The 26,970-nt window shown below is 38.3% G+C and overlaps 1 protein-coding gene across 1 annotated transcript; it reads left to right on the top strand.

Moving 5' to 3' along the window:
• The first annotated feature begins 15,150 nt into the window (after nt 1-15,150).
• Nucleotides 15,151-25,910, top strand: LOC135479232 (uncharacterized). The gene is made up of 11 exons (XM_064759036.1): nt 15,151-15,270; nt 16,492-16,527; nt 16,741-16,833; nt 17,589-17,714; nt 18,021-18,214; nt 19,887-20,010; nt 20,590-20,710; nt 22,634-22,820; nt 23,333-23,524; nt 24,126-24,227; nt 25,254-25,910. Exons 1-11 carry the CDS (start codon nt 15,240-15,242, stop codon nt 25,503-25,505), a joined length of 1,458 nt encoding a protein of 485 aa, XP_064615106.1. The 5' UTR covers nt 15,151-15,239; the 3' UTR covers nt 25,506-25,910.
• Nucleotides 25,911-26,970: the final 1,060 nt, after the last annotated feature.

The following is a 26,970-nucleotide window of genomic DNA, read 5'->3' as shown; positions in this document are numbered from 1 at the left end:
CAGCACTTAATCTATGAGAAACATTTTGGCAGCATGAACAGTTATTTTTACTTGGAATGTAACAGTGTATAGCCTATTGTGTCGTCCCATGCGCTTTTTTGTCGTTTTAATTTGGCGGAATTCTCGCGCCGGGACGGGAATGGCCGAGATTTCTTGAAACGTTGTCAGTACAGAGGCTATCATCTCAGGGCATGTGGCTCTGTCGAATCGTCAGTGCGATTGTTGGTATGAGTGATCGTGGCTTGTTTGTGTGCCTGCGTGCTCGTAAGAGTATATGAGTTGGTGTAATGATATTAACAGAGTAATGGTTACTTAACTGTAGAGGAAGTGGTTTACGTGGAGTATAGTACCGCATTTTGTAGCTCCTTCCTTTTGATAAAATCACTGCCTTCAAGAGAGAAATGTATATGGTGATACGTGAACACCCTAAACGTGGTTGTGCCAAGTTGTTTGATTGGCTTATTGTATCAGTCTGCTAGTTGTCTGTATGATCTGGCTGGAAAAGCTTTAGCTGCGCAGTCAGCCACTAGGTGTCGCTGGCTTCGAATTTAAACGTTGCTGGCGCCGCCTAGCGGCTATGCGACAAGCTTTGGAGATGACCTGAGCTGATGTCAGCTACCGTCATTTACTATAACATCACCGCCATTGTGAATCCAGGTTAGTCAACTGTATGTCCGGGATTATTAACGAACATTATAAATTTATCTGCAACATATTGCATTTTCTGCTTACATTTTGAGATTCTGTGATCTGAAACCAAAGAAAATGATATAATGGAATGCTGTAGGGGGCCTCAATGGGGTTTGAAAGAGACTGTTTTGGGTTGCTTTCCATTCCTTGCCATTTCTGGCATTCTACTGGGTGGGACTAAGGGTGGGTGGGTGTTTTCTGTAGACAACAGTCACCCATATGTCTGGTCACTTACAGAAACTAGTTTTGATCTTAATGTCAGAAAATAATATCATGTCTTTCTTTCTTTCTTTCTTTTCAACATATGGGTGAAGACAAATAACTAAAATACTAAAACTGGATGAATCCAAAGTTAAAGCCGTAATATAGGCGTATGAAAAGTACACTGTGAAAGTGATTGGTACAGGTCTGCGATAGGTAAAGTTATGGTGAACCTACCAAAGGTTCTCTTTGTTTTTGGTACTCTTGACAAGATTTGCTGAGGTCCCCTAGTGATGAAACTACACAAAAGCCACCTCATCGTTTCTGAATGAAAGACGTCGTCCAAAGCTGTAATATTATCAAGAAAATAATACATGGTTACAACGTATGGTATCTGCCGATTTTGAGAACCTGTTCTTGTAATTTCTTGGGTAAATGCTTATTTGTTTATCATAACTCTGTATTTTTGTTTGATTTGTACGGCTAACCTATTTTCATGTGGAGTAGATTTGGTTATTATATAACACATTATTCCATTGTATGCATAGTAGTTCTCGTTGAATATAAAACCGTTTTGCCATGTTTATTTTTGTGGTAATTTTCTGTTTGCAAAGGGCTGTTAATTTTGAGTCCTCTGTGATTTTTTCCTGTTTTTTTGCCTGGCCAACAAGTCACCCAATGGCCCTATGTATATTGTATTATTCGATTTTGGCCAGGTACCATGTGTATGTAAATGGACTCTGGCCCGGCACCATGTGTAAGTCCTAGGCGATTGCTGGATCATCTCAGGGACGTTTAAAACTTTGTTATTACAAATCTATCAGGACTTGTTACTTACCTGTCGGGGCAGTCAGGTTTATTTTCTATCTGTAGATTATATAAGGAGAGTAGAACATGAATGTGTTATGATATTGAAAAAAAAATAAAGGAAGAAAAATTATTTTATTGCAGACTGTCTTTGACTTTCTTTAAGAGTATTTGTACTTTTGCGTCAGTAACAAGTTGGACGATTTGTTGTACTTACCATGAGCTCCTCTTTAAGGATTGAACTGGATGTTCGATCTCATTGATCGGATGAATTCCATTCTTTGCATAAAGTATGACCTTATATGGAAAGGTCCGGTGAAAGATTCATTCATATACAGGTGTGTGAAATAGTTCAGAATCAGATCATATTCCTGGGATCGGTGGGTCAATTTTGACTAGCTTTTAACGTGGGCCATTCACTTAGCGAGACCCACAAGTGTAAGACCACATCGACTTTATGCGGAATGCTGTAGTTGTTGCTTGATTGAGTTCAAGGGCAATAGAATGTTTCACTTACATAAAACCGGTCTGTTGAATGGGGTTTTAGTATATCGGCCATTGGCAAGGTACTGCCGAACTTTCCCACGCGTGACTGTGTGGCATATTGATGGAAGGCAAGTAATCTCCTGAACAACAAACTTAATATTAGCCCACATGAACTGTCTGTCCTATGAGTGTTGACGTCTCTGATCGCCACGAATGCCCAGAGAACACTGTTGACTGGAGTATTTCCACAATTTCTGGTCCTGAACAACAAACTTCATGTTAGCCCATAAGAACTGTCACATGAGTGTTGACATCCAATCGCCTCTAAGGCCCCGAGAGCACTGGTGACTGGAATAATTCCTCGTCCAAGAATGGGGCAGAACCATCACCTCATGAGTTTGAGCTATTGAATGAATGATTATGGCCAAAAGCCATCGAGCTATTGACATTGAAAGAGAAGCGTCTGAACAACTTGGCTAAATCCAAGATGTCATGAGTTGGAGCGTTTGAAAGACAAGCATCTGAACGACCGGTCCCATAAACTAAACCTATCACCTCATTAGTGGAACTGTGGAATGAATGATTGTGGTTTCATGCCATCGAGCTATTGAGATTGAGAGACAAGCGTCTCTATCACCTGTCCCATCAGTGAGCTAAACCCATGATGAGCTAAATCCATAATGCCAGGAGTTCGAGCGATGGAAAGGCAAGCGTCTGAACCACGGATCCTACAACTGATCAGAATGCGCTAGGAGTTCGAACGACAAGCGTCTGAACTATCGGTCCCACACTTGAGCTGAACCCATCATGAGTTCGAGCGATTGAAAGGCAAGCGTCTGAACCACGGATCCCACAACTGCGCCAACCCCAGGCTGGATCGATTGAAAGACGAGATCCACGGGACCGACATTTGAGCTAAACCCATCACGTCATGAGCTCGAGCGATTGAATGACAAACGTCTGAACTATCGGTCCCACACAATCATGTTTGGTTGAAAAACGAGCATCTTAACCAGTTGCGTCATAAGTGAAAAGAGGGCCATGCTGACCGTCTTGACGTTTTATTGTAATAATATCGTGAAATATTAAATCTTGTAACACACGACGCCTAAAAAGCCTGAATTAATCTTGTTTTTATACACTGCTAAGGAACACCCGACAGATCTCCCTGAACAACAAACAAACTGAATTTCCTTCACTTTTATCAGTGCTGTAAGCGTAGTTAATTCATATGTTGACAACAACAACTTTCCTTAATTGGAAGCCATACAGGTAAAATCCATGTGCAAGTAAAATGTTCAACATGACAAAAAACCTGAAAGTTTTACGTATGCACCTGACATACCTATCTTTTAGTATACAACAATATTCTATAAATTATATTATTTTAATTATCATTTTCTTTTTCTAATTTCACTTATAAACAAACCACCGCCGTCGTCAGGTACCTAGTGAATTTTCTGACTTAAAACGGTGGTGCTCAGTTGGTTAGCTTCCTAGCGCAGCATAATGACCCGGGTGCCTCTCGTCATTGCGGTCGCTATGAGTTCAACTCCAGCTCATGCTAGCTTCTTCTCTGGCCGTACGTGGGAAGGTCTGGCAGCAACCTGCGGATGGTCGTGAGTTTTGCCCGGGCTCTGTCCGGTTCCCTCCCATCATAATACTGGCTGCTGTTGTATAAGTGAAATATTCTTGAACACGGCATAAAACACCAATCAAATAAATAAATAAATAAATAAAACCGTGGTCGATCCAAACACGTGATTTCAATGGTCATGAGCATAACAGTTGCAGCGAAACAGTGTTTTAATCACCTGATCAAGCGATGGTCCTTTGTGGAACTGAAACAAGTTTTTGTGTTATACATGGCAACTTTGTCACTTTTTAATGGTATACTGGTATTAGTATTAATCAATAATAATTAATCAGCAATAAATATATATTCGGAGACTTGATGTCATTTGTAGTGGAACATTTTTGGTCGCCTTTAGTGTAAGTGACCGCAGTCGAAAGTTGTATAACACCTTCGTTAAATAAAAATGCCATCAGATAATCAGCTCTTTGTTCATTCCACCTCAATGGAAAGAATAGGAGGCCGGCATAAAATCGGGCCATCTGTCCATCGTTCAGCCATTGCGTAAAGGGTGTGACACAAACACTACGGAACGTTTTCGACATATCTCTGTAAAAACAGGATGGATGTTTTGTTTCCAGTCAACTGTCCAATTTATTACGTGTACTTTTTTCTCAACAGAAATTAGGAATGCTAAATAGTTTTAGCAACCATGTATTCATATTATCATACTATGAACTGAAACACTTCTCACTACAGCATTTAACACTGAGCGAGCAATCAATGGTTTGATCATGGATATAGCAAAGGGTTTCCTTGATGAACAAGAGCTGCATAACTCACTGATTGCATCAAAGTACATTAACCATATGCACGGAACTGCAGAAAGTTCTAAAGCTTTCATTTCATAAGTTGCAGTGTTTTCTATGATCGAAATGGCCCACGTCTTATATGTCAAAGACAATTTCACATTTCTGTATCACCATTGGTATTTAAATCTGGATAGTTTGGGGAAAAGATGCGCTGATAGTGAATCCACAGTCTTCACTTGAAGAATGGGATATATGGGAATTCCCAAGATTACTGTTTTACCATATATTAATATATACATGTATAATATAACTGTCTTTCTTCCATTCTTCTAGGATGGTGAATGTATATACGCTTCTATGGCGTATCAACATACACGTTATTTGATCTTCGTTTCCAAATAACTGCAAAGTGACGTCATAGTTGTGCCTTTCGGGCAATTGAAGATACTAAGTTGGAGCAAGTTTCTGAATTAAGACAGTGGCATGCAGTTCAGTATTATACAGTTATCTGGTGTAATCTACCCACTGGTCACTTCAGACAATATCAGTCCCTTGTCACGCATTGTAACATAAAGATGCATACATCAGGCTGATTTCGTAAGACACCAACTAGAGACATGGAATCTACGGCTAAAACCATTCTTCCGAAGCCATTAATCAAAACGCTATCTGACCGCACAACGTTCAAGGTGTAATGTGAAGAGACTCGAGCGGAGATTTTTCATTTTTACCTACCATTATGAGGCAAAAGAGACTAGCTCGCCATACGGTGATGGATGATTCCCCTGTGACGGCTGGTAAACAGCTCCTCTGTCGCTGGCCACAGACATTACAGAGACGTGGAAAATGGCCCCCCTTCCTTCCACAACTCAAATGGTGCCAAAAGGCCAACATACCAGCATCTAGTGTTATACGATCAACCATGTTAACTAACTGCTGGCTTTGGATGCCTGTGACAGAGTGGTGTTTTGCATGAGGTATTGGCTTAGTACTGCAGTGTAAGGTAAACGTGAACTTATTTGGTAGGTAGGTCAGACATTTCCATTTCGTATCGCTAGCTGGAGAAAGGATCGCTTTCTCACACTAAGGTATACTTAAGTGTCACTTTTACGTGCTCTACAGACTCGTTACAATTTTGGTAATTTTGGATCTTTAATTAACCTTTGTTCGTTTACCTCTTCATAAGTATTTGTATTCTTGATTATTGAGGTTGTGTGTGTAATGCCAACATTTTCCTGTTTGTGTTTTGGGCATATAAAAGTCTAGTTGCCGGCAAGACACATTGTCCATTTTCCCCCACCCCTGTTCAACCCATTTCTATGTTAATTTTAAAGTGTTTCAATTTAATTCACGCTTGATCTTGGTCAACATGTGAAATGTTCCTGCAGGTTGAACAAGGGGTCTCATTGTGTGTAGGACCTTGTGTCCGGAAAGCCTGGCAGTACAATAAGATTGGCCCTGAAGAGGTGTGAGTGAGCTACCTTCCTGCTATTGAATGAACTGTAACACCTGTCATAGTCCGAGGCATTTCTCTAGCAGCACACCACTGGCCGGCCTTGGGTGTAGAAAAGCAGGTGCCTTGACTCTTGTTGTACGAGGCCGGAGCCAAGTTGCCCATACTGCTTTGTTTGTTCGGCCTAAAATGAAGCGTAATTATAATGTATTGGATACAACGTTCAGATGTTGGCATATGTCCATTGGATATGACGTCTTCATTTGACGTTTACACTGATTAGGGTTTTTAAAAGAGGGTTTATAAAAACAGGAAGAAATTGGTTCTTTTATCTAATACATTGCTTTTGGTTGAGTGACTGGTTGAATGATTTTTCAATACACATAGGAAACTACCACGTGCATATACCATCTCCGAGACCAGGAGGCTTCAGATTTCTTCAGATTTGACAACGAGAATGATATAAATACTTAGATAAAAAGATAACGCATTGGTTTGCATGATTTAATTCTTCCTCTTTATAAATATAGTTGTAGTTTGAATGCGTTATGTGATTAGAATACATCAACATAAGATTGCTATAAAATACATTTTCTGAACAAAGCAAAACTGCTTAGAAACATCGCCGGTCAAGACATGCTACATTTTTCGAGAATTCAACACAACTTTACAAACAGCAACAATCCACATTCCAAGATACCTCCAAGATAATTGAACGGCAGACGTTCTCGAGATGTGCACTCCACTTATCCTAGCAGAAATTATGCAGGATTTCAAATAGCAGACCTATACAATCAGTCTAAAATACCCGTGTTTTGCTTATAAGCCAAACAGCATAGATCTGCATGTGTCCTTCCAAAACGTGCTCAACATACACCTAGATTTATGTCTCGACCTCGTTGTCAAGAAACCTGAATCCTCCTGGCCTCGGAGATGGTATATACACGTGGTATGTGGATTGAAAAATCATTCAATCAGTCACTTAACCAATAGTAATGTATTAGATAAAAGAACCTATTCCACTCTGGAACTGTGAATATTATCAATCAAAAATGTTTCAAATTATGTAAGGTGGAGTATTGATTTGTCGGTAAGTTGGTAAGATATACACAGACTCAGTGAGCCAGGTGAACTGATAGACGTTCCGAATCTCCATTAGACGGTTGCATTTGACTTGGTGTGTTTACCTCGCCGCTCATCTGGCTTCCCGGCTCTGCAAACCTTCATGATAAAGTATCGGGAGTACCAAACCATGATCGACCGCTGACCATCTTCCAGTGCGCATGTTCACATCCGTAACTCCGCCCATTTTGTCCGCCAACAAGGCTGCTGATGAGGAAGGTGAATTCGCGGAGAGATGCGGCAGCTGTTTGTCTGCCAAGAATCTTCAAGATATTCCCTATGGTGTCCGCCGCCTTCGTTAATGCGCGACCACGAATTCTGTTTATACACCATTTTACTGATGAAACAGATGCCGTACACAGTGAATATCACGTACAAAAATCTTATCTTTTTCAATAAAATTATTGTATGTAAAATGCGCATTAATTTTTCGGTGTGAATAATGATCTTCATAAAGTTAACATTTATAATTACAATAGATAAGCAAATACAATTTGTTTCAAACCTCTGAAATAGAAAATCTTACATAAGGAAACGTGTTAACATGAAAATTTACACTGAAATTGCATATATGAATGCGGATATATAATCCTAGATAAAATGTACGAAAAACAAACAAACAAAAAGAATGAGAGTTTACCGTAAACAGTAACGGGACTGAGATAATTGAAATGTTAACGAATATGCTGTAAATTAACGGAAAGGTTTGAACTGGAATAAGGTACAATAATAAAATTATGAAATATCAACTGAAGGTATATACATATTTCACTTTCAAAAAATACTGCCGAAGGCGCTAAATAATTGTCGGTTGTGTTCAGCGGAAGTTTTTCCAATTTCCTGTGCTAGACGTTTCAGTTCTATCATTCCTTGTTTTACACTACATGTCAAATAATGCAATGGTATAAATTTTCATGCCGTGCTAATTTTAAAAATAATTATGCAATATACGTGTAGATATATTTATATATCAGTATAAAATTTATAACGTAATGTGTACAACATTGCACAGATAACATTATTTCAATGGTCCCTGTCCATTCCTATATAACCATTGGAGTGGTATTTATACCGCACGCTTTCGAACAAAAAATGTATGGTCAGTAACCATCGGTCAGACCCAAATAATCCATCAGCGTTCATAATAATGTTAACATATTTAGGGTTCGAAAGATTATATATATTTTTCTATGGTATAAATAATCAAGTTTCATTAAAGGTTTATTTTTGACACAAACCGGAAAGTAAGATAAATTAGTTTCAAGCTGAAGGCATCTTCACGAATGCATCCCAACACATTCACACATGTAACAGTTGACTAACAAATGTTTCCACATTGCAGCAAATACATAACGAACATTTCAAATAGTTTTGTCTGCTACTGTATATTGAACATTAGTATTTGTTTCGTAATTATAAGATTAAAAATTGGCTGTATGAAACGTATGAAATATTACAAGTGTAATTATATTATTAATTTCAAGGGTGCCTGCATGGCAAAATATCTAGCGTTGAGTGCGAGGATTGTTGTATAAATTTATCCTCAAGGAATCTTACATTCTGCAAAGGCTTCTAATTAAAATATGCCCAAGAAAATGATACGACTTCTTAATTTGAGCTGGACATATGGCGCAAATAATAACCATGTACTGGATGAGGTGGCGCTCGTCTTTCTGAGACTATACAGCTTCCAATGTCCACTTCCGTATCTTCACTGGTTTCTGTTAGCACACTTAATTCGCCCAGATATCTCCGTCCATATACGCCCCATGTGCTCTGTATGATAATTGGTGCCAAACAAATTTAATGGCTACAAACAGTTTGTTTAGCAGTGTACTACTTCAAATAAATGATCGTGCACGACTGAATATCGCCTGTACAGAAATGACCGATATGGCCGTCTTGCATGGTAGCTTACGTATAAAGCTCTACCTTCTTTTGGATAACTCTTCTCAAATAATTCACATTTTCTCACCTTTATTATTCACCATATTTTCTTAATTATTTGAAAAAATAATCTAACCGTGCATGTGCACAGCTACAGCTGATGTTCTATATTGACCAAGATGTCTGCTTTTTCCTTTTGGTTCGGCTGACCATTATTCCTCTATATGTTCCTAGCGTAGCCGATGGTCAGTCCAGTCACAAGCACTATAGCCCAGCCATACAACCCATATACCCCCGCTTCCTAAATCCTTTAATGTCCTTTAACAAAGCTTTGGTCTTCCCCGATAAGATAAAATTCTCTCGGTAAAATCTGACAATACCTAACACGTACATGTACAACACGGCACTGAAATTTCTTTATAATGTAATATTTTATGTATTTAGTAATCAGTTCATGTAAGAGATAATTTTTTTTTGATTGTAAAAATGGACTAATGGAACTTTTCAGCTACAGCAATATTATTGAATTCCATTTGGACGGTATTATTTGTGCGAAAAAAACTAACAACAAAAACGTTACAAATCTGCAACGATTCCAGCTTAAATAGCTGATTTCATTACCAAAAAATTCTCCAATACTTGAACACTTATAATTATGATATTTCCGTGCTATGATAAAACTATCAATGTACACAATATATTTTCATTAATATAAAAATAACATATTTTTACTTCCTAGCATTTTAACAAAGACAACGGTCATCAGTGATATTAATCCGTGTGTAGACATGTTTACTTTTGCTGTAGAGTATAAATGCAAATTATTTCGCGCACATTTTTAAATAAATAAATCCACCTTATTAATCTGATTCCCGTGGTTCTTCATGTAAATATATTATTAAAACAAGATTACATTTCCTTTGATGTATATGCCCTATTATAAAAATGTGATAAATAACTGGCTGTCAACATAATTTGTATTTAATCTTCTTATGCTTGATTCATGTTACAGAATTTCAGTGATACATACAATTAATGTCTATTCACTACAAAAATAGCTAACTGTCAATATGAAGAATCACCTTCAATAAGTTTCGAGAAACTTAGGTCCGTAAAAATTAATTTCTCGATGTGTGTTCAGGGCAAAGATTTTGTTTGCAATAACTCCTTTTTAATTTCTAACAATTTTATGTTTGTAAAATTATTCTAAGAAGACGCGTAGATTCAAAGTTCATATGTTTAAAAGCAATTGTCGCTGGCCATTGTGCAATGCCATTCTATATACCTGCCAATGCAAGGAGAAAAACGCAGTATAAATAGAACAAAACTGGTTTAGCCTATAACTCGTATGTGGCTGATCCGTCGTGCTTGACGTGATACGGCCAGTTTTCACACCTTGACGGGTGAACGCTTCATTGAGTGGCCAGTAATGCGGTCAGTGCGCGGAATGCACAGAGGGCAGTGGGTGCAAGCAAATTTCCTCTGTCAAATCTGGGTCGGTCATACCTCGAACGCTTCATGGCCTTCTATGTAAATCAAATCCACTTTTTGAACAGTTACCTTTGTTTTTGTTGTTTTGTTTTGTTTGTTTTTTTTTTGTTTTTTTTTCAGGATAATTGTTTTGCGTGTTCCATGTTTGTTTTTCTAACATGTTATTAATTTCTCCATTCGGAGTAGGTAAGTCAAGTATACCTATCAATTATAGTCCAATCCTGTTCAAGTTACCCCCAGCATGTGATATGAGCTTGGCTTCGTCCAGGATATCTGGTCGACTTCATTCGATCCCTCTTTCTTACCCGCCTGACCTTTGCGCGCCAAAGTGTGTGATAAAGATAGCCGGGAAGGCCGTAGCTATTTCCTGTCCAGAGCTTGACCCCTGGCCATACCGACCGCTTCTCTCAGCTCTCACGCTCTCTCTATTGGTTGGTCACATATGGACGTGCTCTGCTGGCTTCTGGCCAAGGCTTGTCGGTAGAATCTGCCCTACCATTCCTCATAAGTTAGCCACCATTCTCCATATTCTTCATCATACCATCCCCATTCTACCACCAGGACCAGAGAAAATAATTTTTATCCCGCCTTGAAGAACAAAAAGTGGAAATTGAAAGAAAACATGGCATAATTTCAGTTCAACCATGCACCCATCACTCCATCCCTTATAAAACGACCTGTATATTTCAACATCATTGTCATGCATTGTCTGACTTATAATTTGCTTTTTTCATGCATTTTCACAAATTACATCACGATACATTTTACTATATACTTGACTGTGGCTTTTACTGTCTAGGGTAATGTAAACAAAGATAGAAATCGACCGTTACATATACAGTCTATACATACATAGGTAAATATATAGGTTCTTATATATATATATATATATATATATATATATATATATATATATATATATATATATATATATATATATATATATATATATAGGTATACATGTTCACTATTTATTCAGTCATAGGGTAAATATATTCATCTATTTACATGGAATGGAGCACGAATTAATCGGGAGCGTATAAGATGTGCATGTGAATAATCTTCAATTTTCGATACAGTCTTCCTATAATTTAGTGACGCAGAAATAGTTTTTGTTATTTTTTGCCGAGTCTACAGCTTTTGTCTTATCTATTTGTTTTATTTCAGCTTCTTTAAATATGTTTCGCAGCAAGTCCACGCAAAGACTCTTTCCAGAGAGAAATTACTTTGCGGTGGTCAAACAAGATGGCGCCGATTCTGGGCTGTGAAAATCGCAGCGGGCTTACATCAATCTGTTCGCCCATGTCTCCTTCGATTTATCTAACCCATTCCTGTTTTAAATGGAATTTTACACTATACTCGGTTAGGGGTTTCAACAATCAAATAATCTTAAGTGCGATAAAGGGTTTTTAAATTTTATTTTTGCAGTGAACATGAGGATTTACAATGGTATCGCATACATTTCGGAAAAGAAAGATTAAGCGTAGCCTGGCTTGAAGTGAGTTTCCACCACGACCACTACCCGTGGGCATGCCCAGGGGACAACCAGAAAAGCTGTATTCACTGACCGGCTCCGGCCAGTTTGCTCAGTATAGCGGTCAGTTGTTTGTGCTTTGTAGGCCAGCGCATAGCACTGCCATGGACATATCAATTTCCAATCACAGGCCTCAGACCATCTGTACACCCTTGCGCCAAGGCTTATGGATGTGGAACATATCCCATACATATATCACAAAACAGCATCTTTTGGCCAATATACAAGCCCTGCACCAAAATTCTCACTCTCCTGTTATAGAACAATATGACTAACAATGTTACGCTCTTTGTGTTCTAGGAAAAAGGAAAGCATCTAGAATAAATTCTGTAGTTCTGTTCAACAAATTTATTTAAAGAAAACGTAAACTTTGTGACAATTATGTACATGAAGTTGGGACTTCTTTCACAAATGCATCTCTCGGTTTGGTACATTCCCGTTTGTTGTATAAGAAGGAACGAACTGCTAAAGAAGAGAGGAGCTTCTGGTGTTTTCGCACGACCGGTGGACGATATTCATGGATAATTTCGAACATATATATTGGGGCCTAGGCTCCAAATGTATATCGGATAAAATAATGGTCGAGCTGGTCACATAACCATTATTTAATGATGAATATTATGAAATTATATACCTAATTTGGGGGACTTAATCCCCAAATGTTTTATGTTTGGTTTTATGTTTACTTATTAATCTGTGAAATTTCTCATACGAAAGAGCTGAAACCCACATGCAACGTATTATTTCGTTGTTTAAACAGGTCTGTGCAGTCATTCTGTCTATTTTTCTTAGGACAATGTTTGTCAGAAACACTTATTTTATTTAGAAAACCCTTTTGTGTTTCGTCCTCCACATTTCCGACGGCCATTTTCCCCACTACCATCTTAATACGAAACGCAGACATTAAATCTGAATCTGCAGAGCAGGTACCACACAGAAACATGAACTTTTATCCTGAAGAGTTATTCCCCCTATCTTGCTAGCGAAGAAGAAAGCCTAAAAGAGTAGCCAATTGTTTGTCGCCATTCCTTATAAATTTAAATAAACTCAGAGACCTGTCACATGCATTGTACATGTGAAGCTACAGTGTGAGGGCAAATTGTCCAAAACATCTGAATTGTACAGCTGTACAATTCTTACTAAATACAGAGGCCTAAATCTTAATATATACCTTACGCCTTCATGTAGATCTGTAGGCCTAAAATGACCACAGCACTAGTAACAGTGCCTGTACTAAATATAACCATGATAGCCATGTTTGTTTCAGCATCAACCATCAATTCATTGTTATTGACTGCAAGTTGTCTTATGGCCCACATGAATTCCAAGGAGTAGGCCTGCCTACCATAAACCCTCTGTGATGTAACACACAAACTGACGCCATCCTAAAGCACGTGCACGGAGATCACCTAAACTGAAGGGTTTCTAATAAAATAAAATTAAATATAAACATTTATACAGTGTGGATGAAAACAGAGCACTGTACAGTTCATTGGAGGTCGTTAGGCTACTCCATCATTATATCATACTCGTATAATAGCATTTAACAATGCTGCACATGACAGCTAAAGCAGCAGCATTACAATTTTTACTCACATGTTGTTTGGTATGTGTATCCCATGTGTGTATTTATTGGGGGGGGGGGGGGGGATTAGAATACAGATTAAGAAGGGGACGTTAAATTACATAAAAATATTTATTGGCGCAATTATACCTATATATAAGCCTGCTGGCATGTAACACGGTTGTTGACTACGTTTAAATACATTTATATGTGTTACGATTCATCTGTTCAAGTTAGAAACGTTAGAAGCATTCTTCGCTTCCTTAATGCGTGTATATATGTAGACATACATATAATTGGAATGTTGATTTTAGTTACCGGTACAGGCCTATGTGGCCGTGTATTCTGTTAAACATACTTTTTGATCAGACATATCCATAAGCCTATGTCTTTTCATTGTCTTCCATTTGTTTTTTTGTTTTGTTTTTTTTTTTGTCTACGAGAGCTTTAAGGAGCATGTAGAAAATAAGGAATTAGGTTGGCTACAGTTTTCACAACAATCAATCCAGTCTACAATAAGACTATAATTAAGTACCGGTAGCATACCTGTACAGGACCTAAGCCTTGAACATCTTAACTTAAGCGCAACCAACGAATTACGACGGATGTCCATGTATGTAGGCCTTTATCTCGTTGTAACATGTTTAGGGTTTAGGTACACAAATGCCCTCTCAGGCCGTACGTGGGAAGGTCCTTCAGCAACCTGCGGATGGTCATGGGTTTCCCCCGGGTCCTGCTCGGTTTCCACCCACCATAATGCTGGCCGCCGTCGTATAAGTGAAATATTCTTGAGTACGGCGTAAAACACCAATCAAATAAATAAATGAATAAACACAAATGACAAGTACGACGTTAAACCTCAAGCATACATATATACTTACATATACATACACAAATCCCTAAATTTTAATGATATGATTACGGCACATATTAAAAATGTATTATTATTATTATTATTATTATTATTATTATTATTATTTTATGACATCCATATCCTAACCCTGTGGTGTTACTCTTGCCAACTGCTAAATGCCACTTTATGACCTTGACTTCATTTTTGGCTTTTAGCTGTTAGGGCTATACGACGTATCAGCTTTTGGGGTCAAATGACTAGACGGAAATCAGAAAATTCATCATTTAATTAGTTTATTAATTTGTTCATTTAGTCACAGGTATAACGAAGTTGTCGGAACAACTCCTTTTTTTTTGACACAGTAATGTATCTCGGCCTGTATATAGGCCCATGGGGCTTCATTGAATACATGGATACATGTTCAATGTAGGCCAGCATGTAGCTCTATCATGGTAGGACAAAACTATGAAACGCCATGAGGTATCGTTACATTTAACATTGCCACACGTTTGATGGGTTTATTCAGTTTTAATTCTTTTTAGTAATTTCCACAATCAGTCGGTTTTAGATTGCTTGTCTTGAAACAAGAAAAGGTGAACCTTTGGCGATAGCCTTGGCGAACAGGTGCCCGGTTTGCAGTGACGTCACAAATTTTGCGCAACACATTTGATGATAGGGTTAGCTATGGCGACATATCAACAAATCTCGAGTTCTGCAAATAAGTTCTTGATATCAAACTAACCTGAGGAAATTTAAATACTTGAAAATGGGTACAGCCAATAGCTCACATGAAAAAGGTACTTGTACTGTAATTTATGTCTGAATAGCTTGATTTGGATTTTTTTGTAGAGATGTGTTTGAGTAGAAATTGTTGTTGTTGTACTTGGGAGATACAATTCTAGCTGTGTAGCAGACATGAAAGACATACCAGTGGTCAAGCATAACGAACGTTCTAGATATCCATAGACACCCCATTAGAACTTGTCCGAATTCCAGAATGAGATCTGGCCCGGAAGGTGAACATGGACAAGATAGAAAATAAGAATATCTACTTGGAATAAGAACATAAATTTACAGTGTGACAGGTAGAAAAAAGCACGCTAATATATTAACACACCCCAAGCCAGAAATTAAAAGGGACCCTTCAAAAAACGGGCTGGGCGTCAGTTTCAATGCCTTTCTCCATAACATTGTGTACAAAAGGCAGAGAGAGCAGACATTTAAAGACAAAGCTCCAGGATCTTTCTGAAAGGATCTGGACACTTTCACAAACCTTCGTAAATCAATTTTCCTAACTTTGCTCATAAATGACATCAACCCTAAGGCACTATAATCTAGACAGTCTCTTTTATGGAAAAAAGTGACGAGAAATATGAATTTCGAAGTTTTGTGAAAGTGGACCCAATCTATAGGGATATGACACAGAAATCAGGTTTTTCAAAAAGCTAACAACAAAACATTTCACCCCATGAGTACTCGAGTGAAATTGAATCAGGGGAAAGGTAATGGAACCTTTAAAATTGTAGTATAGCATGATCTGGCCTAATGTAAACTTCCTTGCTGCAACATTTGCACTGCAACGACATGGTGAGGTACAACTGATGGCCCATAACTCTGCAGCGGTTACCTTTACACTGGCCTATACCCGACTCTCACCCAGCTCTCTCTATGACTTTTTCCACTCAAAAAAATCTAAAAACCATGGCATCTTTGCAGAAGGTGTGACAGAGGTTGAGGAAACCTCAATCTCTCAGCTCCCTGTCTCCAGAGTTATGGGCAATTTTTAACTTCCAGTAATTAGATGTGTGAACTTGTGGAGGCATGAATATGACTGATACATGTAAAGAAGAATAAATATTTACTTAAGCAGAAAGTGTTTATGAATGAAAAAAAAGGTAAAAAGTTTTGTTGCAAAACATTTGTACTTTCATTCTTTCTGTTTGTGTTCTGTGTGCTAGATAAATTAGAGGAAAACAAACTTAACACGAGTTACTAAATGTTTTGTTGTTAAATTTCAGAAAATGATGTTCCAGCATTCAAAATTGTACTTGTTGGTAAGTCTTGAAGTAACTTTTTGCTTATTTAAAAAACAGTAATCTCTTGCATGTGTTCTTATTAAGAAAGAAAACCTTTATGTAACAACAGTTGTTCTGTACCAATGTGTTTTTTTTTTTTTTTGCATCATGGTAGATTTGGTTTTTCAGTACTTATGGCTCTTATTATCCATGTGTTGTCAGTTTACTACATATGTAGTTTCACTATTTCAGGTGCTCCTAAGTCTGGTAAATCAAGCGTTTTCTTAAGATACATAAAAAACCAGCATGTGCCTTACTATACCTCATCAAGGAAGCCTGTCATTGGTAAGTCTTTCTGACACTTTGTATTGTGCAGTTCCTCTGTCCATAAAACTGACTGCCATCAAATAATGTAAAGTGGAAAACTACTGAGTATTGCCTGGGGCTAGTATGGCATTTAATAACAGTCAGATAAGCATATAAATCTTTAAGGTTAAAAAATTCATGTGGAGTGATTCTCTAGTCGTATTGTGTTGAGCAATAGAATTAGCATAAAGGTGAATGAAGATACAACTAGTGCAGAAACATTCATCTCCTATTTCCTCCACCCATAATCGCCTATATGTAAGAGAAAACATTTTTGAGTATGGCATTATTATATTAAAACACCAATCTGAAACATTCATTGAAAATTTATTATTTAAAATTGGCATACTCCTGTAACTCTACACAGTCAGATATTGTGTATGTATATTAAAGATAACTTTTAGATGCATTGATAATTTCTGTGTTGGTTTCTTGAGCTGGCATATTTCTGACCAACTACTAGTCTTCTTTGAAGTATGTGTATTTTATAAAAATGTTGACAGGTATAAATGTTTTGTTGTGATTTATTTTCTAACCTCTTTTACCGATGAGGTCAACTGTTCAAATCCAGCTCCTCTTGTCTCAGCTCTGGTTGGCTGACCATCTAGTGTGTTGCAGTGGTTCCCTTTAGAATTTTGCCAATGTCTCCTCCTCCCATAAACCAGACCACCTGTGTATAAGGGAAATATTATGGATTTCTGTGTAACACTCAATATTTATTTTGTATTGTTCAGAGAATTCAGTGAGAAAGCTGAATATCCCTGGCCATGCTATTGTGTCTGTCACATTGTGGGATCTGCCAGGCAGAGAGGACGTGGACCTCAGAAGAACCTACTTCAGGGATGTGGATGCTGCCATAGGTAAATAGAAATACTCAGTTACAGGTAGCACATTTTTATAGGGTACTAGAGCCAAGGTCAAACTCCCTTTATGGCTTTGATGACATAATCACTTTTGGGCTAAACAATATTTAGGCAAATTATTATTCTTAACATGCAGTCCTCCTCCTCATTGAGGGAGAATGTTTATTTATTTATTTGATTAGTGTTTTATACACAAGAATATTTCAATTATACAACGGTGGAGCCTTTTCACTTCCTTTCACTAGCATGTTTTAGATACACATGTTTTTGTAACTATAGCCTCTATCTCTGTTTTGTTTTCAGTGGTGGTGGACATGAGTGATGACACGAGCATAGAAATGGCAGGCGTGTGGAGGAGGGAAGTCCTCAATCAGGCAACGGTAACACAGCCAAGGGAGGTAACCACCAACAGCTCTGGTCTGGTAGAGAGCAGAGACGAGAACCCAGTGCCTGCTGGTGACATCCCTGTACTGCTGTTGGGCAACAAGTATGATGTCGTGAGTTGTCAGTGTTGCAGAAGTATACATTACCTTGATGTTTATCTTTATATTGGATCTAAACTGAACAAAAAATAATCGCAACACGCAATATCTTGATAAAAGTAACTGCGTTATCAAATTCCATTCAATACCTTTTTCCAGGGGGACATAAAATAGACTCTTATACATAATGTACATTTCTAGAACTGATGGAAATGGACCACCACTGATAACACTAAGGTAGGTTAGGAATCAATGGTGAGATCAATTTGGGAAATTCCACACTTTAAAACTGAATGTGTCCGCCATTTTGCCTGCTACACATTGTTGACGCTTAGACCAGATGAGATGATCAGTTGTGACTTGCAGAATGTTTTCCCAGTCCTGTGTGAGGGCCAAACGCAACTCTGCAATGTCACCCAGAACTGGTAGTTACCAATGAACACGCCAGTCGAGGACATCCCACAGGTGTTTAGTTGGGAACAGATCAGGTGAATACACTGGCCTGTCAAGCACTTCAACATTTTGGGCCTGTAGAAATGCTCTGCATACAACAGCAACATGGGAACGGGCATTGTCAAGCTGAAATGTTACCCCATGGGGCCAGACAATTGGGTGCAGGATTTCATCAAGGTATCTTAATGCATTCAACTTAACGTTGATGAAATGAAGTTGAGTGTGATGGCCATGACATATCCCCGCCCTCACAAGTACCCCACCACCACTGTTTTGCACCCTACGCACAGTGGCATAGTGCTTACCTACCCCCAAACCCACTGCCTCCCATCTGTGTAGCTGAAAATGAGATTCGTCTGAAAACATAACACGTCACCATCGTCCCAAAGGCCAACGAACATGAATGTTAACCTAGTCATGCAGACTCTGGCGTCGCACACGGGTAAGGTCTATACCCTGGAGTGGTCTTATGGGCTTGCAAATTTGTTTCTCTGAGGTGATTCCAAACCGTTCAGGTGAAAATCTGATTATTATGGAACTCAACTGTTTCATTAGTTGTGGCAGTGGCTGGCCTGAAATAGTCACAGAGGTGGAAGAGATGAATATGGCAGTCTTGGTCTGGGGCAGTTACACGCTCTCATGATGTCTTCTGAGACGACTAATCGTTGACACATTAAGGTTAGGGGTCATGCCAGCGTTGGTTTTGTGTCATCTGTGGCATCATGCCATTTGACATAACTTGTACTGTATGGGTGTCCTTTTGTACACCTGAGTGTAAGGAGTGCCAGGGAAGACCAGGAAAGACCATACAGACCACTAAAAACAAGAAATAGGGTCACCTGTCTGATGGGTCAAAATGGTGAATAGGCTTGAAATCGACAACACTTTGGTTTTTGAGACTGGGATGTACACTGGTGTAGGGTTTTGTAGGGTGTAGTACTATGTTGACAAAAATCACAGCATTATCTTTTGAAATATTGCAAAACCAAAAATGTCGCCTTTATATTTTTGTTCAGTAAACATGTACATCTGTGTGAAGGAATATGGTGGTGAGTGGGTGCTGTTACATGTAGTTTCTCTTTATGCCTGCCCAAGTCAGTTTATATCTCAAGTTCTGTGTGTGTTAGGTGTCAAGATATCACCAAACCTTCCAAACAAATCTCAAAACATCTGTCTAAGGACAGTAGACCTCACATAATTGTAAAATATACAGTAGTGGGTTTTCTGTACGTAGATTGACAAGCAAGTTAGAGAAGACAAAGAGAATGCTGAGAGAGAAGTACAGGATGTCTGTGTTGATCAAATGAATGATGACAGAGGTAGTACTGGTGAAGATGAGAACGCCCAAGAAACTAAAGGTAATATCAGTTTGTGTTATACAGTGGATCATAGCAAGTTTGGATATTGCTAAAATTTACCCATGCTCGTATTCTTCTTGTTGCCAAGTCTCAGATACTAAGTCTAACACATTGCTTATCATATTGACAAAATATGTGATTTATTTTATTTATTTATTTGATTGGTGTTTACGCTGTTCTCAAGAATATTTCACTTATACTACGGAGGCCAGCATTATTGTGGGAGGAAGCCGGGGGAAACCCATGACCATCCGCAGGTTGCTGGAGGACCTTCACATGTACGGCTGGAGAGGAAGTCAGCATGAGCTGAATTTGAACTCACAGCAATCGCATCAGTGAGAGGCTCCTGGGTCATTACGTTGCGCTAGCGCACTAACCAACTGAGCCACGGAGGCCCCTCCAAAGATGTGAGATTGTAAATTGTTTCTCCACTCCATAAGCCTTCATCCCTTTATAGCAAAGTTCTGTTATTGGTCATTCTCAATTTGCAACCCCTATATGTACACAGACAGGTATATAATGAGAGAACAACTGCTTTTGCTATGGAGTTGTGTTTTAGCCTAATTTGTTGTTGTCCAGATGACCCATGGAGCTATAATCCGTCCTTTCCGCCTCAGCGAGGTCCTGAACCTGGAGAGAAGAAACCAGCATGTGTGAGATTGCTGGAGAGAATCTGTGAGGAACATGACTTTCTGGCCAGGTGAGAAGTTGGGAAAGGTGACTGTAACATGATTACCTGACCAGTTGAGAAGTTGGGGAAGGTGACCATAGCATGACTTTCTGGCGAGGTGATAAGTGGGGAAAGCTGACTGTAATATCACTTGATGATCCAATAGAAATTGCTGTCAGTATTGGAAAAATTTAACTACCAAAATGTGATTCATGGCCAGGTGAGAAATTGAGAAATCTGACTCTAACATGACTTCACACTCATCAGCAGTAGGGAATGACTACTTGATATGACTTATATGGCCCATATTAAAGTGAGAAACAGTTGTTGTAGGAACACTCAGTGAATTGAACCCTTACCCTTATAAGGTGTACTAGAGGTATACATAAGGTACATCTGAGGTGTACCATTGGGGAGTAGCATATCTGAACTGAGGTGTGTCCACATTATCCTTGAGGTGTATCTGAGGTGTGTATCTGAGGTACTGCCAATTATGCATATTAGTACCTCAAGTACACCTCAGTGAAAGTGTACCCTATAAATATTAGGTAAAAAAAAATGATGCCTGAGGTGTATCTGAGGTACAACTGAGGTATAGCTGAGGTTCATGCTTATAGGCATGGTGGGTGTAAATTGTTTTCACTTTTATTTTGATGGAAAACAAGCTGAAAATACTTTAATATTGGCTGTAAAAATTATAGATAAATTTCAGTAAGTTTGTAAGTGCACGCGGTTCTTTGTTTACAGTATCTGTAAATCTCAGCTGACTTACAACAACAACAGTAATATACATTCACATGAGGCTTTCTAGCTGCTTGATCATAATTTAGTGGTACTCCTTTTCTATGCCTGTTAGAACTGTGCATTTGCCCAAACATGTTATAAATTCTGTCCCAGAAAGCATTAATCAGTGCAGGATTGGGTTGTTTTCCCACAGCCTTGAATATATATGCACCTTGTTCAGGGCAGCCATCTTGGAATAATCAGAGACAAATACATCCGTGCTCTGTGATTGGTCAATATTTAAAGACTGAATGGCAAGTTATTATAGGGTGAGATTTATTTATTTAGTAAACATTTTCCTTTTGCACAAAAATTTTGTAATTTTATACTCACCATTTTGTCCAAAGTAAAATATAAATCTGATCTCTTGTTTTAAAATTTTCAAAGAAGTGGCTGAGGTACATGACCACTAAATCAAAATCAAAAACTCTCAAAGTTTCTAAGGTGTACCTGAGGTCCATCATTTACTTTTTCTCACTCTCAAAGCTTCTAAGGTGTGCCTGAGGTACATCATTCATTTTTTTAACATCCAAAGTTTCTAAGATGTACCTGAGGCACATCCTCTCAATGTTGATTTTTTTCCTGAGGTACATCTGAAGTACAGGCATATGACAGGGGTGGACTTGAGGTACAGTACACCCCAGATAATACAGATGGGGTGTACACCTCATCTACACCTCACACTAATGTGCACACCTCATGTCTGTCAGGGGAGTATTTTCATTCAATTTGGCGAGGTTGGTTAATATGACTTTTGGCCTGGTGAAAATTGGGATAACTGACTGAATCATGATTGTGGACCATTGGAATTGAGAAAAGCTGACTATACAAGTGTACTATTATAATCAACTGATTACAACTGAACGTGAATCCGGGTTTAAGATAGACGTCTGGGATTGCGACAGATGCCTATCTTAATCCCAGCTTGAAAATAAATATCCAGTTCGGATTTCTTTCATCATATTCTGTGTTGTTGTTTTATTTTTTTTTGTTGAATAAGTAATGTCAAGAGGTTTAAAAGTTCAGTGATGTCTTGCTCTGTCTGTAATATGAAAGAACATGGTAAATATACTGTGCTAAGTTTCAGCAGACAAATTTTTTTCCTTCGCCTTTCCCAGTCATAAATTTCGTCTTTAATTTCTCTGTCTACACTTCATGGTCTGTTCACAGTGTGATGGTATCATCTAGCGCTAATGATGGGTCAGTGGAGGGAGCCATACAGAGTCTGGTCCGTTACCTGGTCGTGAAGAAGTACCCACACACTGTGGAGAAATGGAGACCAGTGACCAGCCCAGCAGTGCACTCCAGACAAGGGGAGACAATCCCTACTGACATGGAACTTCTTGGCATTAATCAGGTTATACCATGCACAGCACATGCCCAGTATCTAGACTAGTTGTGTTTATATGTCATGCGGTTTGTAGTATTCAGTCATTCCATACATTGGGATTTTTCTTACTGTAAACCTTCGACGTTTTCAACAACTAATGTACATTTTTCAGAGGAATTTATGCATACAATTATTATGAAAATAACAGTAAAAGGATTTGTTTGTTTCATTAAAGATGCAGGCTTCATAAAACTATGCAAATTATTTCTCTACACTGCACAGTTCTCTCAGAATGTTTCAATATATTCGTAGCATAGGGGGTTGAAAAGATTGAAGAACTAGGGTAAATGCTTGAATGTTGAAAGGTATTTGCATTATTATTTAGGTACAGTAGCATAATTTGTATACATAAACATGAATCAGTTTTACAAGGAATACGTTTATGTGCCCAATGTGTGCTCCTGGTCTGCTAATATTACAGGGTAACAAAATACTAGTGAGTATATCATGTGAATGATTAATTCTCCCTTTTCCTCCAGTTTGATGAAATTTTCCAACGGTGTGACCGTATTGTGAAGCGTGTGGATGATCTGTGTTCTCATCAGTCCCTGGCCTTTAGGAGGTTTAGAGAGGCCTGCTTCCTTCTGGGGGTGCTGGAGTCCATTAAGTGTAACCTGGAGACTTGTGTGGAATGTTTGAAAGAGGCCTTCCCAGATGAAAACCCGTTACAGGTGTGTGCCTTGCTTAAACAACTGCTTATAGCAAAGATATAAATTTAGGCTTGTCCAAATTATTGAACGATTTTATAAAAATTAACATTTATAGAGTATCTATGTCACAACTAAGTGCTCTCATCATGTCTTGGTTGGGACAGTGTGCTGGGATGCTTGAATGAGACAGTGGGATGTATTTGAAATTCGTAAGCGTCATGCTGTAGTAGGATATCTTTAATTGACTTAAAATTTGGTCCATGATGTTCCTTTTCCCGCCGTTCTGACAGTTCTATTGAAGCCTTCAACTGAAGGTGTTTTGAGCTTTGTTTGCAAGGTTGGATGATATCCTAAGCAAAACATTCAGCCTAAAGATTAAGATTCTGTCACAGTTATTTGCCTCAAAAAATGCACATTTTTTGCAAGATTTGAGGTCTTGTATCTTTGTTTGAAAAATGACGATAAACCCCCCATGAAATTAGTCCTTCATTTTGTAATATTTTTTACTCTCATCAAATTTCTGATTGTTGACGTAAACACAGTGCATTAAACTAATAATGTTACACGTACATTTTGCCACCACCAAAAGTCCTGCACAGGTATCAATTTTTTGTATTGACAGATTGTAGAAAAAGATGGGTTTTATCACCTTGAAGTGCAGACAACAAGGGAGCTAAATCTGCGAAAAGATGTTAAGCTGGTGTTTGATGTGTTCAACATGGAGGTAGGTTGTCTTCAGTTACCTCCCTTATGTTCTGGATTTTGGGGTTGGGACCTATAGTTAGCTGAACTAGAAGCACTTTTGTTTTAAACCTGTTTTGTTTTCAGTATGGTACAAATTAGAGATGCTGCATATTCTACAGCAATGTTTACATAGCCAGACGTGGAGTCAACTGGCAATCATCTGTGTAAATACAGTTTAGGGAACTGAAACATTCATATTTATTGGACCTAATGGTTGCTTGATGTATGAGGTTTGAGGTATGATATTTGTAACCAAACAAATTTTACACCTAACATTGATTGTTGGCCATGTTTAATTAATTTACACACACTCTGACAAGAAGAATGGGAAACACTGGTCATACAATTGTAACTCAAAACACTTACATTTCTTTAATTGAAAATGAAAGAGTACTTAAGCATGTAGTCATTTGAACATATTTTAGTTATTTACAGGCTAATATACCTATTCATCAAATATCTTTTGAAATGATAGCCTCAATATACATCATAAAGGGAACATTAACATCAAATGGTACATGCTGAATTTTTATGTTGAAATGTGCGTTTTCTTGTTGAATTATAATACCCTCATGTTTGGTTTTTGTTAATAAACTAAACAAGTTGATACTAAAAAAATGTTATGCAGGAGTTTCTCTGTGACAGAGAAAGGTCATACAGATACAGAGATCAAATCCAAATTATCCCAGCCCTGCATTCTTAAGGTATAAAAAATATGTGCTAGTACAATTTGGTTTTTGGTCCATGAATTTTTTTATGTTGTTCATGGGGCCATGGTGGAAATCCATGTCCTGCAGGGCTGTCTTTTGTGGTTTTGCAAGTTCCAATTTGAAATATGCCTCATGTGGGAGAGTTTGCCAGTGACTCCCTAAAGGTCGGTGGTTTATTCTGGGTGTTTTGGTTTCCTTCACCCACAAGACTGGTCACCACTTTAAAAAGTCTTATGGCTTTAAACGACAATCAATTAAAGAAATAAACAAATCAGTGTATAGCTTGTTTTGTTCAGCTTGCTGCTTCCAGTAGAGCCATCTTGAGGGAATTCCCAGACCTGGTAGCTTCTCTGCAGAACCAGGAGGAGCAGCTGACAGGGGTGTGTGAGCAGAGCGAGGTGATCAGTGCCCTGGAGGACCTAACTGATGGCCAGTGGAGGGTGGAGAGGAACAGAGCCAGGATGAACCATGCACGGCATAAGGCAGAGAAGGGGTGCCATCATACTAGGACCATGGCAGAGAAAATAGCCTTAGCCATGGTGTGGTGATGGATTGGAGGCTTGGCTCAACAGTTCCTCAGATCTCTGCACTGGTAGCAAGGGTGTTGGTCACAATAAGCTGTCAGTGAGGTTCATAGGGTCATTTGTGCCATCAAACTTTCATTGAAGACCACCTATAAGGCATGCAAGTTTGTCAGTGATTTGCCGAAGGTTAGTGCTTTACCCCGAGAGGCAACCAGATGCCATAGTATAACTGGAAAATGTTAATCAGTAATCAGTTAATTAAGAATGACAAATATCAAAAAGCTGCATTTACTGAGTCTTCTTGTGACATTGCCAATATGGCATTAAACAAGAATTTTTAAAAATTTAAAAAAAAAAACAACAACAATTGATTCTTGTCATAAGCAGTTACAAGTTCCAGTCTGGGCTAAATCTTAAGGTGGCATATTAAAACAAGGTGTTCAGATAGTTTAAGAAAGTGATTAAAATGCTTTGATCTGTGACTGCATTTTGATTTATCCAGGTATGAATTATGCTAACGGATTAAACACATTGTTTTATATAGGCTATTTAGCAGGTGTAACAAAGATGACAACTTGATGAATGCCCAGAAAGCCTGTATTCATTCGTTTCTTTACATTATTAATTTTACTCTAGTCTTATCTTGAAACCACTGATGAGCACCAAATTCCCCCAGTGCTTCCCTCCTTACTTTATATTGAGACAATATAAAGTGAGACCCTTTTAACCTATTTCAGAGACTTGGGTTAGGAAGTATATGTCTACATGTATGTATGTAGGCCTATTTCAGAGACTTGGGCCAGGAAGTATATGTCTACATGTATGTATGTAGATCTATTTCAGAGACTTGGGGTAGGAAGTATATGTCTACATGTACATGTATGTATGTAGACCTGTTTCAGAGACTTGGGTTAGGAAGTATATGTCTACATGTATGTTTGTAGACCTATTTCAGAGACTTGGGCCAGGAAGTATATGTCTACATGTATGTATGTAGACCTATTTCAGAGACTTGGGTTAGGAAGTATATGTCTACATGTATGTATGTATGTAGACCTGTTTCAGAGACTTGGGCTAGGAAGTATATGTCTACATGTATGTATGTAGACCTATTTCAGAGACTTGGGTTAGGAAGTATATGTCTACATGTATGTATGTAGACCTATTTCAGAGACTTGGGTTAGGAAGTATATGTCTACATGTATGTATGTAGACCTATTTCAGAGACTTGGGTTAGGAAGTATATGTCTACATATATGTTAAAGGAATACTTAGCGCTATCATTTCTATCAAAAAGAGGATTCTTAGCACTAATGTTTGTGTCACATGTGATAATTGTCACCAACATTCTTCTAAGATTTGTGTCCCGAAGGGCATATTCTTGTAAAATTAATTTTGTTCTTATTCATCAGAAATAATATAAGTATTTTTATGCATTTATTGACTTACTGTTTTAGTGGATTTTGCTTGTTATAATCCCTGCGTTCAT

The sequence above is a fragment of the Liolophura sinensis genome, chromosome 1, assembly GCF_032854445.1.
Source record: "Liolophura sinensis isolate JHLJ2023 chromosome 1, CUHK_Ljap_v2, whole genome shotgun sequence".
In the NCBI taxonomy this organism is placed as follows: domain Eukaryota; kingdom Metazoa; phylum Mollusca; class Polyplacophora; order Chitonida; family Chitonidae; genus Liolophura; species Liolophura sinensis.
The sequence above is the reverse complement of the archived record's forward strand: the minus strand, read 5'-3'. Positions and strand labels throughout refer to the sequence as shown.